Source organism: Amphiura filiformis, chromosome 11 (genome assembly GCF_039555335.1).
Source record: "Amphiura filiformis chromosome 11, Afil_fr2py, whole genome shotgun sequence".
Lineage (NCBI taxonomy): Eukaryota > Metazoa > Echinodermata > Ophiuroidea > Amphilepidida > Amphiuridae > Amphiura > Amphiura filiformis.
In genome coordinates, this window is record NC_092638.1 from 45,797,051 (window position 1) to 45,814,946 (window position 17,896).

Below are 17,896 nucleotides of genomic sequence, written 5' to 3' on the forward strand. Positions count from 1 at the left end.
GGTGTAGTACCCCTTAAAAATCCGTTCTCATCCACAATGAGATACTATCGAGGTTACGTTTTCCGTGTACAGCGCGGCGTTATGCGGGGTACTATTTAGATGGTTCTCAATGTAACTAGCGACATCGAGTGTTATATATGATAAGTCGGGGACCAGTAACTTCATCGTCTAGCACCAGGCCCTTGCAACTCCTATATCTATCCAGTGCAATACAAGAAGGTCGGGGCAGCGCAAACGTACCTGTGTAAATTACACAGGGCTAATCTTACAGAAAGTCTAAACTCCGATTTTTGTCGAGGAGATATGTGGAAAGACGGTGTATTTTTATACTTTGTGCAAAAGGTCCTCGTAGACCCCAGACTTAATATCAGAAAATAAAAGAATAATTTACCATAAAAACGAAACAGTAATCTTAAGCGGGGTTCTGTGTAATTTTAACATAGATCTTTCATTAACTTTTTAGTCTTCATTTTCTCTAACTTAAAAATAAATTGGCGCATATTACATTTTAATTTTTAAAAAACCTCTGCCTTCTAAGCCAGATCAATTGTATGTACCGCCGCGAATGAGTATCACGAATCGTTATATATGATGTTCAGTTAAAAAAAAATTTACATTTTTTTATACATAGGATGCTTCAATTTTTACACAAAACATATTTTATTGACATCCCTCCCACTCGGCTATTTCAAAAGGGGGAGTAACACAAAACATATAACAAAAGTTCAAAGTGATATATTTTGTGTTACACCCCTATTGGATGTTTGGTCATATTTTCCCCGTTTTTAATTTCACCCATTGCTAGTGTGACACTGTTGTATCCTTTTGGATCCATCAGTTAGAACAAATTTTCCCTGTTTTTATATTTCAAAAAGGTAATCAGGTTTTCTTAGCATGTGCAATAAATTAGTATTAAAATGAATCTTATTCTAAAAACATTTTAGAAACACATTGATTTTGTCATATACTGCTGAGTATCGAGTGGTACCTTTTGTTCAGGCTACAGCCCATAAGTGATAAAAAAAAATCAAGTGAAAGCGCCTATACTTGAGCAACTGGTACCTTTTGTTCTCATACAGCCCACGGGTGTGAAAACTGCACGTTGAATGTACAGTGTCTTGTTTCAAATTAAAAGTTTTAGGATTGCTTTTGTTTTGGTAACGTGGTTTCCTATTATCCTACCTATACCCTTGACTGACGTTATATATTTCCTTGTTTGAAGTCATTGAAGTAGACAATAGAAGCCTTCAAATTTCACAGTAGGGAAATCGAACAGCTCCGTGTATAATATAATAATATTAGTCAAATCATAATAAAAATATTTTTTTCTTTTCACAGGGTCATAGAACGAATGTTTCTGAATCGACAAATCTGTCCAATTGTAGCATCAACAGTAGCTGGAACAGCAGCAGCTATTTGTCGGCAGTTCTTCTCATGTTCGCATTGAGTAGTACCGGAGTTGCATTAGCCGTTGTGCCTATTATGATACCTACAGATGAAGTGTTTATAATGTATATAAGAACAGCGGAAGTTATAGTGAGAGCTACCTTCGGATTTCTAATCATCGCAATCTGTTCCGGGTACATCTACATGCGCTTCAAATCGACTGACATCTTTGTTTCGCAAGAGCATGACCCAACTTTTTCTCTCAGCGGAAATTGGTTGGCTTCAGCAAGGACACCAAGAAGTTTGTCTACGAAATACATGCTGATAACTCTTTTTGTTTTTGGTACAGGAACACTACTTAGTTGCATTTTATATATTGTGCAATACTCTTTAGAACATAAATTCCTTGGAATAATAGATAACATCGTTTATATTTTCATACTTTGTTTCCAATTAACATTCTTTTATTATTACGAAGGAGAGGTATTGCACAATCGCAGTATTTTTCATTACACAATCGCAATTATGGTTGGCGCGGAAGTTTGGGTATGGGTTAGTGGTACGCTCTGGCCACTTTGGGTCTTCGACTGGGCAGGAAACACGACAGACTCAGGAAACACAAACATTACAAATTTGCCGTCTGTTTTAGAGTTTTCTAAGGAGTTCTTGGAGCCATTTTACGTTGAATTTGCTACTATCGCTATAAGCATTTTGTTTCATTTATGGCATACTATAAGCCAAAGCAAAGTGACATCAAACAACGCGTCTGAACAATGCCATAGAGAACCACGTAGTTTGGAATATCATATAACAGACCCCAACGCAAATGATATTTGTCGATCTCAATCACCAACAACTATACTAGATAACGGCAAGTCATCAGACAACGATACTTCCCCACACTGCAAACTCATGATCATTTCTGGATTAATATCCACCATTTTAGGGCTACTTTACGTTGTCTTATGTGAGCTTACTAATTTGAATCAGATAATTTTTCCATACTATGTGGAAATTATCTTATATCGCTCCCTAAAACTTGCTTATTTTACGATCATATGCATCCTTTCCGCCATCTTACTCTTCAAACTTCGCCAAATTCAGATACAAAATTATCCTCTCAACAGCAGCGAGTATGTGTTACTACTCGGGACCTGTAGTGACAGTATTTATTATTTTCTTCGTATAGTTGCCTCGATTGGCTATCTTACGTTAGACAGCACAACCGATATTGAGAGTAGCATTGCATGGCTCTATCTGATTTACTCCTTTGTTGCTCTCTTACAAATTTGGATTCAAACCAAACTTTTTCTAGTCGTCCGTAGAAAACATATTCCACCCTACGTGAAATATGTTTTGGTGTTTATCTCTGCTATAAATTTTGCTGAATGGTTTCAGAGAGGTCTACATTTAGGATTTAGCAAGCACGGTGCGTCAGAAACAGTAACGAGTCCGATTATGGAACAGTTTTTCGGCGATACTTCCACCAGAGTTATGCGACTTTTGCTGCTACCAGTCATGATTCTCTATCGATTTCATTCAGGTTTGGTGGCTGTTGAACTGATACATCAACATTAGAGAACAGATAGTTGGCCAGACCAACACGGACTAAATCATAATCAGGAAGAATATTGTGGTGGCGGCACTAAATATTAGCATGTGATCATTGTTATTAAAATCCCCATTGTCTGTACTGAGTTCGGTGGAGGGCGCGTTAATTTATTACGTGCCCGGGGGTTTAACGTGATTACATTTCTGAGGTGCAAGTTTGGCACTTATTCGCACCATGAATGTAAAAGAGGCAAAACATAATTCAATATGCACACTTTCACATAAAAATTCTCGATTAAGAAGGAAATGGATAAAAAAGTCACCTGTCAGCAATTGGACCTGGGAAGCCATGAGCCATTTCGTTATAGTTATTGAAACTTGAATTATATAAACATACAATACCGTAGCTGTGTTCTAAAACGAGTAAAACATACTTTATACTGTGCTTCCATCACCCGCAACTGATTTAGATTAGCAAGATATTGCTTGATAACATAAATACACTGCTCCAAAAACTGTATTTATTGGTTAGTTTAGAACATCTAGGCCTATATGTAGGCCTATTCAAAATTGTGTAAAATATAAATCCTTCTAAGAATATGCGGGAAAACGCTAAGATAAATAGATTAATACAATGGTGTTGATTTTACGTTAGAGCGTCAAAAATGCCCACATGTTATTCTTTGGGATTCGTCATTACGGAAATCATCAACAGAATAGCGTTAACCCTGCATGTATTTTTAAATAATGTTAAACTTTAAGAAACTACCAGCGATTAAAATAAGGCGGACCTTCGGACCAAAAGCCCGTGAAGTTCATCGCGGGACGATTAATTTATTTTTGTAACCATAATGAGCGACAATATCACCTTACCCTTAGGGTGGTACTCAGTACAATGACCTTACTAGGACGTATCGCAAATAATATGGGTAGCATTTTCGGCCTTTTTGTATATCAATGATCCCCTTTTCTTGTACTGATTGTTGCTGTTTTTAAGCCTCTTTTCTGGTATTTTATGTTTTTGTTAATATTTTGTATCTTTGTAAAGTGCTTTGATCAGGTTGGAAAAGCGCTATATTAAGTGCTGTTATTATTATTATTATTATTATTATTATTAAAATTTTGTTAAATTTAACAGAATTTTGGGATATCGATGCTTCCATTTTTGTTGTTGAAAAATTGGTATATTAACGGGTCCACTTTCAAATTCTCAGCGGAACGCCCCTACCCAAACCAAACTTGAGTACCCCTTCCCGGGGGTTCTGGTTCTGGTTTTGAGCGTATTGCGGCATATTCTGGTTGCAAACAATAAATCGTCGGCTGTATTCCATAGTGGCGTATAGTGAGGCATCGCGAATAAACAACTTTTCGAGAAAATCGGGTTTGAAGAAATACCAATTTAAAATCGAGGTGTGTAAATCAGACATTCATCATATTTTGAAAAAGATGTGAAATTTCGGTAGTTAACTAAATAGAGTTTATTTCTATATATTTTTCAAAGTAAATAAATACATATTCATAACCTCATTAATATACGCGAAGCCTGTAATCCAATCAAAAGAAATTGATTGCCTGACCGCGCACTAATTGCGAGGTCATTAATAACTCACAATGACTCCGGACGCGCAACAATGACTTCTGCGCGCGCGTGCGTGTATAAGCTACGCGTTATGGCAACGCACATGCCTACGCGATGCCGTCGCGCTTCTGTGATTGGTAGCTCTTGTTGTCGGCGCGAATGTTATATTCGCCTGGTTGATTTTTTTTGTACGGTAGGTTACAACAATGATTAAAACTGGTTATATTTAACACCGTTTTATGGCATAAAATAACATAAAATGCCATTTTGATTTGTTCAAAATATTAGATACGACGGTAATGAATGACAATAATAACTTTGCACCATCTATTTTGAGGTCATTGTGTGAAATTGTCGGGTTTTGTTTTGGGCCTCGGTATTTTTCCTCGGGAGCTACCGCTCCCTCGGAAAAATACCTCAGCCCAAAACAAAAGCCTCCGATTTGACACAATGACCTCAAAATAGATGGTGCGCAGTTATTATTGTCTAAATATTGTTGGCAAACTGACAACAATAAGTATAAAACTATACGTCACTATGGAAAACACGCAAAACGCAATACCCTAACCTAATGTTAACCGTACGCCACCTCGATCGCCGTGTAATCCCTATGGCGTTACTTTTCGTCGTCTTCATTCCATAGTGGCGTATAGCTCACGATACGTCACTATGACATGTATCGAGGTATACGCCACTATGACATACAAAGTTTTTCATTTTTGCCGATATTTCTTAATTATAAAATGTGTATACAAAGTGGCGTATGGTCGATACGCCACTATGGAATACAAAAAATGTCACTTTGTAACTATATACCACATTTAATTAATTAATTTTTACCAATTAATTAGCTAATTATGACTGATGAGACTTAGAAAAAATGAAAGAGAACATCATTAAAAACATTTGTGCCAATTTTCAAAAAATTGACCAAAAATCACTATACGCCACTATGGAATACAGCCGACGAAATAAATGAAGGTCCGTATATTTAAACCCAAGGGCCAGAAAGGTATTTGAAGATGTTGGCTTATTTCAATCTTAATTTTAAAAGCATGGTTAAGATTAAACCCTTCTCACAAGATTGCTTTATGGAATAAGTGCTCCATGCATGAATAATTATCTTTCAAAGGTATTCGATGTTCACAGTTACAGAACAAGAGGCACCTTCTTACTTCTACTTTTTATTCCACTGAGAATTTACTTATCGAAGGCATTGAGAAAAACTTCACTTTTCAGTATGCTTTCAAAATCACCTTTCCGATTATTTCCAATGTGATTACCATTTTTGTGTTCCCTGGTTTTTGTGTTTTTAATGATCTTTTTGTTCCATTTAGGTATAATTTTTTTATCCGTCTTACTGTTTCAGTTCATTTTGTAAGGACACCATTTGAAATAAGCTTGAAAGATCGGCTTTCCTTGGGTTATCCATGTTCTACTTTTAGGTGTATGAAACATGTAATTTTTATTATCTTTTCGTAATAAGTTAATGAATTTTGAGTTTGTGAATTTGTTAATATATTATGAACTTGTTATGCCATGTTTTGTATCTGGAAATAGAACTAATAAAATCAATCAACCAATCAATCCACCCGGATTTCACACCTGTCATTGACACATAATTATGAAATTAATATTGAACAATAATTATGTTGGTTTCGCATTGCGCGATTTTTAAAATTTGAAATAGCCATATACCATTTATACAATCAGCAAAATATAAACCCATCCCAAAAAGAAAGTATCTAGTTTGATTTTGGTCCATAAGTCAAAGAAGGGGTGTTAAATGGTCTATGGTTAAATCAAGACCTACCAAAAGTATGTTACTGATAAATTTATTCCACACAGTTTAAGGGGGTACTACACCCTTCGATAAATTTGTGTCTATTTTTGCATTTTTCTCAAAAACTAATAACACAGTGGTAACAAAAGTTATGTGTATTATAGGGGCAAGGAATCCAATTACTACACTGGAATTTCACTGACCCAAGACAAGCGGTTTGTTATTTATGATAAGAAATAAGGTTACCGCTATGATGTACCTCGTTTCCTATCATATATACTGAACCGCTTGTCTTGAGTCACTGAAATTTCAGTGTAGTAATTGGATTCCTTGCCCCAATAATATACATAACTTTTATTACCAGTGTGTTATGTTATTATGTTTTGAAAATAATGCAAATATAGTCGCAAATTTACCACAGGGGTGTAGTACCCCCTTAATAATTCATTTGTCCAAATCGATGCAGAATTGATGACACAATGACCTTTTAAATGCAGCTACCCAGGATTTTAAAGTTTCAGTAATTTCTATTGATGTGGTTTTCCTGCTCTCAAGATTCTTCATAAAGGTACACAATAACAGAGATGGACTTGTGGTTTATTGAATATTCTATTACTCTTGCGACCCATTATTCGAAATCGCGCACTGTGATTTGTTAAAACACGTCACGTGAGAGCTCATTATTCTGCAATAATGGGCCAAGCGCCGTAACACATTATACGCACAGCATTACGCTTGGTTACGCGTGTAATATTTCCACGATACGCGCTGTCACTTACGCTCGGTGCTTGAAGTAAACAACTTGAAATATGTGTGCCAAAAAATGATATTTTCTCTTCTCTGGTAATAGAATAGAAATAAAGGGTGCAGCATTGTCCTTTACACGCAAATAATGTGTCCTCGGCTGCGCCTGGCCCATTATTAACGTTTTTACTGCCCCGGACACATTATTTGGGTGTAAAGGATAATGCATTAGCCTACCCTTTATTTCTTAATTTTACTCCTTCCTCAATGTTTTACCCTTCACTCTTCACGGTCAATATCTGGTATGTCCTCCTGCTGCAACAAAATGAATGAAATTGCAAGATATTGTGTACATTGATGAAGAATATTGAGTAGCAGGACCAAATCAATAGAAGTTGCTAAAACTTTTAAAGTTGGGGTGGTTGCATTCAAAGGGTCATTGTGTCGTCAATTCTGCATTGATTTTGACAAATAAGGTATCTGGTAGGTTTTGATTTGATACCCCTTGCCTCTTCTTTGACTTGTGGCCCAAAAGAAAACTGGATACTTTCTTTTTTGGATGGGTTTATAAGGTGGGTGTTCATAAATCACAACCTTATAGCCAAAGTAATTTCGAAAATCAAGGTAGCCAGAAAGACCGCAAGGATAGGTATTCTCTTAATAATTTGAGATTATCAGTCCCGGCAAATAATGCAGAAATAACCATGACAACCACGTTATGAAACTGACACCGTTAAAAAGTTGCATCCTATTGTTTGTGCCCATGACAATAATCTAAACTAACATGTTTAATAATGGTGAGTGCTGCGCGGCAATGGAACTTGCTACATAAATAGAGAGTGAAAACTCATGACATTTATGATGTGCAAACAAATATGGCTGCAACTTTTGAACTTGCTCAGAAATATTTTGATATCATTAGAATATCACCATTAGTATCGAAGTAATATTTATCATCACCTTGATCACTTTTCTTGACACGTGCATTACGTTTGATATAGTCGATGACTTGATTGAAGGTTTCATCTGGTACTGATTCCTGAAACTTGACTGTCATAGTGATGAAATCAAGTAGAAGCTTGGTGACAGGTGTCATCTCATCTTGGGTGAAACAGGTGGTTACATCTGCTGATAGTGTGTAAAAAGATTGGGTATAAGCCATCTGGTACTTGCTCAGGACATATTTCACATCTGTGGAGGTGATAAGACCGTTTGTCTTTACCTTCTGTGGTTCAGTAGTAGTTGTTGGAGTCTGCTCTTCCATAGCTAGCTGTGGGAATGTCTTCAATAGCAATGACATACCGGAGTCTAAAACAGAAATATAAAGTTATTAGAGATTTCTTATCTCAGGTTTCAGTACATAATGACTATATGGGATATGCTGATGAAATAGATACGGAAAGTGGGTTTATTTTCAGCCTTCTATATACTATAATAGGGATGGATTTTTTGGGTGCAAAATGGAATGATTGTTTTTTTCTTTTCTTTTCAAAAGTTAACCAAACTTAATGAATGTTGAGCCAAAAACAGATATAACAATTTTGAGAAAATTTGGGCTTTGGGTGTAGAGATAGGTCCATTATTTTGGTGATTTCTTGTTGTAAATATAGGCCCTACTTTAAGACTCTTGCCATGCCCAAAACAAACTTGAATACCTAAGCTGAATTTATACTCAATCGCTTTTGCAGAAAAGCAATTCTCATGCATGCCTAGTGTTTACTTCCGTTTTCAGAGCGTCAAAGCCGGTCAATCGATTCAAATCGCTGAGGCAAAAACGACGTCGCTTTTGCAAGTTGAAGAAAGTTCAACTTCTGAACGATGAAGCTTGACACGTGAAGGCATCATTTACAACCATCTATTGGATCGATTATTTTGCTAATTAATTTACATTTCTCGATTATTAACTTTCCGCGTTGAATTAATTCAAAACAATAATTATTGACATCAATGGATGTTCTAAAAATGTATTTCGTGGCATTTAGAATATTCTAATTGTCGTCTACAATCGCCATGATAAGTATAAATGCAAAAGCGACGAGCGATGCATCACAAAATTCGGCGATTACCCATCGCTTTCCAAAAGCGGTGCATCACAATCGGTCGGCGATCGAGTATAAATTCAGCTTTACTGGCGTCTTACTTACCTGCTACTATTATCATGAATATCATCCCACCAGGTTGCAGTAACTTGTACAACTTTTTGACTGTTTCTTCTACTTCACCCATATAATACATGGCTTCGACAATGGTGATGAAATGGTACTTCTGCTCTGTTTCTATAGATCTCTCAAACTCTTGGAAGGTCATGATGCAGTCATGTCTACAGTAGAATTCATCTCGACCTTTGCAGGACTTAAACCCCATTAAAAGCTATTAAACCAAGATAACACTCATTGAAGCAGCTCAACTGATTAAATCAGATCTTCTCTGGTTGTGTACAAGTGTCTGTTTTCAATGTGCGACATCGCAATAAAGCTGGTATTACAGCTTCAGTTGGGTAACCGATTATAAAGGAAACGAAAGGAAACAATGGTATGTGTACCATTGTTCACGAAATGAGACAAAGACCTGCTTTTTGTTAACCAGCATTCTTCAAAATGAGCAACATAATGATTGTTGACTTAACACAGTTTGGAAATAATTTCTTCATATTTTTGGTGTTATCTGTCGTTTACATATCCTTCCTAAAACACAAAAGTGCGACCCTCTCCAAACATCTAAATTAGCCAAAAATTTTAGGACATGTTACAAAACTTTATTTTCTAGAACCTATTTAGAATAATTTAAATGTAGCTTTTACCGTTTTTGTGTGGCATCCTTCAGAAGTGAGCAGTCCGATACCAATATTTTCGGTCAAATCTGCATTCAATTAACACGGGGAGTTGGCTAGCTATGCCTTGCCCTCACTCATATTTTACAAAAGTGCGACCATTTCTGAACATCTAACCTAGCTGTAATTTTAGGTCATGTTAGAGAAATATATTTGCTAGAAGTTTTGGAGAATAAATAAAATATTGGCTGGTTATTTTTCACACAGTGATGTTAACTAGGCAAGTGTCCATTCTCCCAACATACATCATTTGTTGAGGTCACACGTCAATGGTGAGAGCACTGTGTATTGTGTATAGGAAAACGGACAGTAACTGCAGTATGTTTGGTTGTGCCACTTGTATTCAATCCCGGTAATGTCGCTGCTTTTCTGACGTACCATTTCTTGATATTTGGAGATCTGATTTGTGGTTGGTTCAATGACGGTTGCAGATATTCAAGAGAATTTGGTTTTCAGTTTCTTCAGCTGTAATGTTTCTTGATAACCTGTTGGTTAAAAATGATAAGAAAACAAAAAAATTGTATTTTTGAGATGTTGTTTAAAAAACAGCCATTTTTGGCCAAAGGGGATTAATTTTGACTCGAAATTTTAGAAATATGTTATTAAATTAAATATTTTTTCTCTCCAGGTTTTTAAAGTTTTCAGTGATTTTTTTTTTTGGGGGGTCCTAATAAAAGATCGACCAACCCTACTTGGCAAATCTAGTCAGTTTACTCGTAGAACAGCTTCTTGAAAGCCTGTTGGAAATAAAATCATATTAGAAGAAAAAGTTCTTAGGAACATTCCAACACATTTTTTTTAATTTGCTGCAAGCAATTAAAAATGACACATTTTTGACCAAAGTGGATTGATTTTGAATGACATGTTTTTAAATATTTTCGTCCAGATTTTTAAAGCTTTCGGTGATTTTTTTAGGATCATTAGCAAAGAAAATTAAATAGGCCTACAGACCGACCGATACTCCTAGCACTATAGAAATTTATACTGAGAATTCTTTTAAAGCGATGAGAATTGGACAACAGTATGAGCATTGATCATTTTCTCATCTCTCTGAAAATATTCCCATCCAAATGAATGTGAAATACTAATTAACGTGTCAAGCACCTGTCACATTGTTTTAAATGAGAAAATTTAGTTTCAACCGTCATCTGATGTGTAATATATAGCTATACAATCAAGTGCAAATTTGCTGGAACACTTCCACAGTTCAATGACCCTCCCTACTCCTGTAAATGGAAATCAATCATTCAAGATTTACTCTAATTTAATAATTCATGTAAAGAAATCTTTTAAGGTTAAAATATACAATACTGAATTGGCAATATGAAGAAAAAAGTAAAAGAAAGAAAGAAAGAAAGAAAGAAAGAAAGAAAGAAAGAAAGAAAGAAAGAAAGAAAGAAAGAAAGAAAGAAAGAAAGAAAGAAAGAAAGAAAGAAAGAAAGACAGAAAGAAAGAAAGAAAGACAGAAAGAAAGAAAGAAAGAAAGAAAGAAAGAAAGAAAGAAAGAAAGAAAGAAAGAAAGAAAGAAAGAAAGAAAGAAAGAAAGAAAGAAAGAAAGAAAGAAAGAAAGAAAGAAAGAAAAGAAAAGAAAAGAACATTACATGGATTCGAACTTGTGACCAGTGGCGTAACTACGGGGGCAGAGGGGGGGGGGGCAACATGCCCCGGGCTACATCCACAACTCTTATACAGCTTCGAAATTCAAAAATTCATGAAAGTATTTCTGATACATCTAGTACATGCAGAGTATCAGTCTCGTCGCGGCTGGCTGAAAACCAGGAAGTAAACAGTCCAGGGTTGGCAATATTTTCAGCCCGAATCGCTGAATATCCAAAAGTCGCCCAATTTCTACTTAACCATTTTTATGAAATAAGTATGTACCAAAGTTGCGAGAACCAATCATGAAAACGTGGCTAAATTTTGCTCTTAATCATTGGTTTCTATGGGACAGGAAATTGTCAAAAATCGTGGGGGAAATCTTCAATAATCGCCCAATTGGGCTACAAAATCGCGACTTTGCAACCCTGAAATCTAAAATTGGTTGGACCGGCAAACCTAAGCTCGGATTTGATGCCCGGGCATCAGAGATGTTTCTTTTGCCTCTATTAATTAGAAAACATAGCATTTTGCTTATTCCTGGTAGGGTTTAGTTACTACACTAGTAAACATTCTGAAACTGCAAGAAAAAGAACATGCGTGGGGAATAGTGTATTTTGGGATTGACCGATCTCCGAGTGCCCCTTTAAGCGACAAGACTCTGTTGGTTCGTGTTGAAGTAAATTTGAGCAAGAAATCCAATCGATATTTCTGAAGTTGCCGTTGCAGTTGAAGTAAATTTTCAAGCTTCATTTCGCAAATTCTCTATTATTGTAAATAATGTTACTTGAGTCACGCCTGAGTGGAGATACATAATGGTTGCGGAAGCCCCTCGCATTATACCTATACTTTTTGCTTACCTTCACTACTGCCCACACCAAGCACACGCAGTGGTTGATAATCAAGTTTATCACCAAATCTTTGAGACAAAACCTTCACTACATTTGATTCAAATTCTTCCTCTGTCCATTTTGCAAGAATTTCCTGACGTGCTGTGTGTTGATAAAACGTATTGAGAACCATCCAATAGTGGTCGTGGTTGCAGTATAATTGTTGTGGGCTTTTCTGGTGGAAATTAGATGTAGCCATGTTGCAGTGTAGTAACGTTGTAATGTATATTGTATACAGATCATGATCATGAACCTACATCTACATGAGGCTTGTCATTTATTTATTTACATAATTAGTCATTTATTTAATCAGTCACATATTTACATATCCCTACACGCATATGTAAATAACATTTTAATATCTCTATTGCGGCATATCTTCGGCCTTTGGATACAAACAAAATCAGGAGGGTCAGTCTGTTGGGAGTCTGTTACAGTCGAATATGTGTTGTCATAACTATGTTTTATCTCCAGTTAAATGAATGATTAGGATTCAGCTATGTTTCATTTGACAGAATTTTGCGCTGTATTTTTCTTTGGGAGTAGTGCACTGTGGCACCCTTGAGGGTCTGTCTAGCAAGTGTGCCTACATACACCGTGGCACCCTTGAGAGTCTGTCTAGCAAGTGTGCCTATGTGCACTGTGGCACCCTTGAGGGTTTGCATAGCAAGTGTGCTTATTTATGTGTACTGCGCCCCTTTGAGAGTCTGCCTAGCATGTGTGCCTATATGCACTGTGGTACCTTTGAGGGTTTGCTTAGCAAGTGTGGCTATTTGCGCCGTGGCATCCTTCAGGGTTTGCCTAGCATGTGTGCCTATATGCACTGTGGTACCTTTGAGGGTTTGCTTAGCAAGTGTGGCTATTTGCGCCGTGGCATCCTTCAGGGTTTGCCTAGCATGTGTGCCTATATGCACTGTGGTACCTTTGAGGGTTTGCTTAGCAAGTGTGGCTATTTGCGCCGTGGCATCCTTCAGGGTTTGCCTAGCATGTGTGCCTATATGCACTGTGGCACCCTTGCTAGGCAGACCCTCAAGTAACTGATACTGACGCAGTAAAATTAAGTAGCGCACCAAGAATGGCTCGTCATACATTTTATGGTTAAATACAAGAGTACAAGGCCGATACCTTTGACATATAGCCCTATGTCGAAGTGTCAGCCGTTCAGTATTATGCATGTGCAAATGTGTATGCGGAATTGGAGTGACACTAATGCGGTTATGGACTGCAAATATAACCTGCCAAATATTGGTTGATATTACTATTATTACAAAATATCTACATATTGAAATACGATTAATAAATCCTAAAATCACGATGACAGATACTGTCGGAGTGACACAAAAGTCACGGTTTTTCTATTAGCAACGCAAACCTATGACGAATTCCGTTGGTTTGCGAGCTACAACGTGAGGCACGTTTTGAATATTCACACGTAACTCTACTCGGCCCTTGTATTTGGAGCAACACCTAACATAAAGGTGTCTGTTGAAGAGTCCATAACACCCTCTGGGAGGTCACGGGACACCACGATATGGTAATGACGTTTTGCTATATTAGATAATATTGCTGTCAATAATACGAAGGAAATACTACGACCGGATACAAGTAGTATAAACTTCTATGTACCACCCAATTCGATAGCATTTAGCGTAATTACTTTTGCCATGATATTTGACATGTTAGAAGTGATACAATTTAACAGGCGAACTATACATGAACGTGATAAACTGTCTGATTAAGGGTAGACGAGGTATTGTTGGTCGAAGCAACCTAAAAATCGATTTTTATTATCTAGATCAATATATTATTGAAAATTAACACCTTGATGTTTTGCAAAAGTTCATTCTACAAATCGTATACTTTGCAAACTTGCTTAATTTATTGTTGTTTTAAAATGAGTTATGTACGTTTTACAAAAGTGTTGTTGTTTCAGCCCTCTTTACAACGTAACTCAAGAACCGCAGCACCTATAAAAGTGTTTCTGTGATATTGTAATTCTTCTACATGCTCGTTATGAATTGAGCAATGCAGTTTTTGCCAAAGCTCACTACCATTCGTAAGATGCTGTGAACTACCAAATCACAACAGTTTAAAATAATTAATAACCTTAAGGCACTGGGATAAATTCCACCCAAAGTACACAAAGGGAGCGTATTTTGTGTATTGCTCTTGATGTAAGTTGTTGTAATGTGTGCAGTCATATGATATAATGTTTTATATGCCGTTTTTATTGTGTATTATATGTATGGCCTTTGTGCCACCTGGGACCAAGGGAGAACAGTGCCAGTGCATTGATTGGTCACCTCATGTAAATAAATAAATAAATAAATAAATAAATAAATAAATAAATAAATAAATAAATAAATAAATAAATAAATAAATAAATAAATAAATAAATAAATACACAAGGAATGTATTTATATATATAATCTGGGCATATTTTAGCTTAGTTCATAAATAATAACGTAATGTTTCAACAGTAGGGTTTCAACACAAATTAGGCATACTGGCAAATATATAGGCCTAGCTTTTTTGATGGACAATACTTCCTGATACGGATGATCGAATAAATACTATCTCAGCGCATTATGACTTAAAATGTATTCCGGAAAAGACTTCTGAAATATCGAACTTTCTTATAAATAAAATAAATAAATGTAGATATTTATACAGCGCTTTATGCCGTAAACAGCCTCAAAGCGCTTTACATTTATTCCGCCGTCATTAGAATATGTCGGAACCACGTTTGCAGCCTACAAGTGGCGCAGGGTCCATCAGTACAATGACTGTGACTACCCCTGACAGCTTCCCATTGCACCTGGGTGGGGTGAGGCAAGCGAGGCAAAACGCCTTGCCCAAGGGCGCAACACGGTGGTGGGATGGGGAATCGAACCCACGCACGTCGAGCAAGCTCTCAGATTATGAGTCCAAGGCCGTAACCACTGAGCCACCGTGTCCTCACACACCTTATACCCATAAGTGTATCCCTGGATGGTGCGGGCAGATTGTCATGCAGATTGTCATGCGCACATTTGCTCGGTCTGCAGCACTCGCGTTGATGCGTTCTGCACTGTGTATTCTTTTCAGCCTGGAATATTAGTATAAGTGGTGTTAAGAGAGCGGGAACGTGGTTTGGATAGGAACTCTTTAGATAAATCATTATTAATTTAAAATGCAAAATTATTGCACATGGTGGATTCCAAGTTTGTAATATGTTATCAAAAACAACATTTTGAAAGTATTTGCTGGCGGAAAAAAAATATTTATCAACGAAAACGTTTACAATAATATCACAAAGTTAAAATAGACAAATTTCCTGCATTGTCTGGTGTTGTTTACCGCTGTGCAGGAGGTTACGTCCAGACTTCATATCTACAAGCTGTTATGGCATTACGCATTTTTAAATATAGTCGAAGGATATTAGTATGCATGGCGTACAGCGGTGTTATTCCCTTTATCGCTTATAGTCTTGACATTAACTTTTTATCAGGGCAAACAGAAGATTATTTTCTTTCCAACTTGAAAGATCATTTTTACAAATTCACCAATCCTTGGTTGAACCAAACAGACTCTTAGCAGAACAGCATCAGAAGAATACACAAGAAAGTAATTGGAAGAAGGTAATATACGACTGGACAGAGCAGACATTAGAAGAATATATGGAGTGTGTGAAAGAGTCTGGAAAACATGTGAAGTATCACCTTATCAGCGCGATTCACAGCCTGTATTTTATGACTAATCCAGAGGAGTCACTTGGATTTTTGTATGATCAACTAGAAGAAAATGGGATCCTTTTAGTTGTACAGGCATCAGGTAAAACTAAAGTCTAAATTAGGCAAAAAGAAAAAGCTTTGTCTCGCGTTCCATGTATGATACGAAGTTTGCCGACTCTAGCACGAAGCAACTTACAGTGAACCGCCACAACCACTGCTTGAAGCTTGAGTTACCATCAAAACTTTAAGTGCTGGCATTCATGTCAGGTAAGTTTGACACATGGATTTGTGCACACAATGTCTTCCAAAATATCGGCGAAATTCATACTCCCCCTTGACTTGTAAAAGAACCATCAAAAGGTTTCCCCACCCCGTCATGATGTAGTTTTACTTTTAAAATACCTAATTCGTCCATGCGTCCATCGTGATGACTGTGGGCGCTACCATTCAATTAACAGTCCGTGGAATAAAATTCCTAGTTTTGAAGGAGCACCACCAAAAAGAAGTAGTTCACCTGTAGCAATCACATACACATGTCGACAAGGTATCACTATAATACTACACCGTGTTGTGCAAGGTCGATCTAGGTTATTTTCAGTATTTGGACTATGACATAATAAAACCGTCTCAATACCAGATATTAAAGTTTGTTCGGCTTATAATAGGCGAAAATCCACGCGTCAATAAAGTCCAAATGAAATATAAAATAAAGGTCATGAAATAAAATTAATTTGTGCCATTTTTCTCCATCATAAATCCAATGCGCGCGGGTGGTCGTGAGACAAACTTTTGTTCTGACTTATCTGCTACAAAACTTTGTTTTAACTTCTAAGCCTTCCAGAATCTCAATTGCAGATTAAATAGTGCAAATAATTAAATGACGAAAAAATAAGTGTTTGTAATTATTGAGCATTTGCCGTGTTGATTGAAAGACGCAAAACGCTTAGTAATTAGATGAATTTCGTAAAGTAAAGTTTAACTCACTAAGTAACTGAGTATATCGAAAAATACAGTTTCATCGAATGGCTGATTTGTGCTGGTAACAATGTGTTTGATTCATTGAATTATTACTTCTCTTCTCCTCTCTTCCTCATTCTTTCTCTCTCATCCTCTCTCACTCTCCATCCCCTTTATATTCATTCTTTTCCAAGTGCATCGGTTTGATATTTAAAAAAAACCGTTGTTTTACGTGTTTTAAAAATAAAAAGCAACATAGGGAACCCAGAGACTTTCAACGAGGATGCTATCCACCAGGAAAGACAGTGTTACGACCTGCTCATTATATCACAAACGATCAACAAGATCAGACCGGGTCAGTCTGCTCAAGACGAAAGTAGTTACAACATCTGACCAGTATAGAGATGTTTTTGAATGTTGATCTACACTGTGAATTTTGTTCGTTATGAACAATCCCAACTAAAAATGATGATGATTTACTCACGTTTTAGTGACATTTCATCACTACACTAGTGGTTTCATCAGACTGGCAACTCATCACATCTACTGCTTCCTTTTATAGGCAACGGATGTACCGTAGAGGGCGTGATGAGTTGGCCAAAGATGTTGTTGAGTGCGTACAATGTAGGTCCCCTCGTCCATGTTTGGAATGTCATGTCCTTCGCTGCGGATCCAAATGGATTCTTTCAGCCAGCTACCTGGTGGTCTTGTCGGCTTCACGATCAATAACTTTAGGGTCCTCCCAATTGACGGAGTGATTTGTAGAGGCCACGTGATCAGTGATGACAGATTTGTGAATGTCTGTGACAGACGATTTGCGATTTGCTCGTGTAATGGTCTAGATTCAAATTTCTCCATGTGAGTAAA

At 36.8% G+C, this 17,896-nt stretch overlaps 1 protein-coding gene across 1 annotated transcript; it reads right to left on the reverse strand.

Annotated features, from left to right (window-relative positions):
* Positions 1-7,941: 7,941 nt before the first annotated feature.
* LOC140163718 (histamine N-methyltransferase-like) lies at positions 7,942-9,350 on the reverse strand. Its single transcript, XM_072187034.1, has 2 exons — positions 9,188-9,350; positions 7,942-8,351 (listed from the first exon to the last, which is right to left on the reverse strand). The coding sequence occupies exons 1-2, from the start codon at positions 9,348-9,350 to the stop codon at positions 7,942-7,944; spliced, it is 573 nt and encodes a 190-aa protein (XP_072043135.1).
* Between the last annotated feature and the right edge of the window lie 8,546 nt (positions 9,351-17,896).

Coding starts and splice junctions, on each gene's coding strand:
- LOC140163718 (XM_072187034.1), bottom strand. CDS start 9,350: ATGACCTTCCAAGAGTTTGAGAGATCTATAGAAACAGAGCAGAAGTAC. Junction 8,352..9,187: donor ATTCATGATAATAGTAGCAG/GTAAGTAAGACG, acceptor TTTCTGTTTTAG/ACTCCGGTATGTCATTGCTA.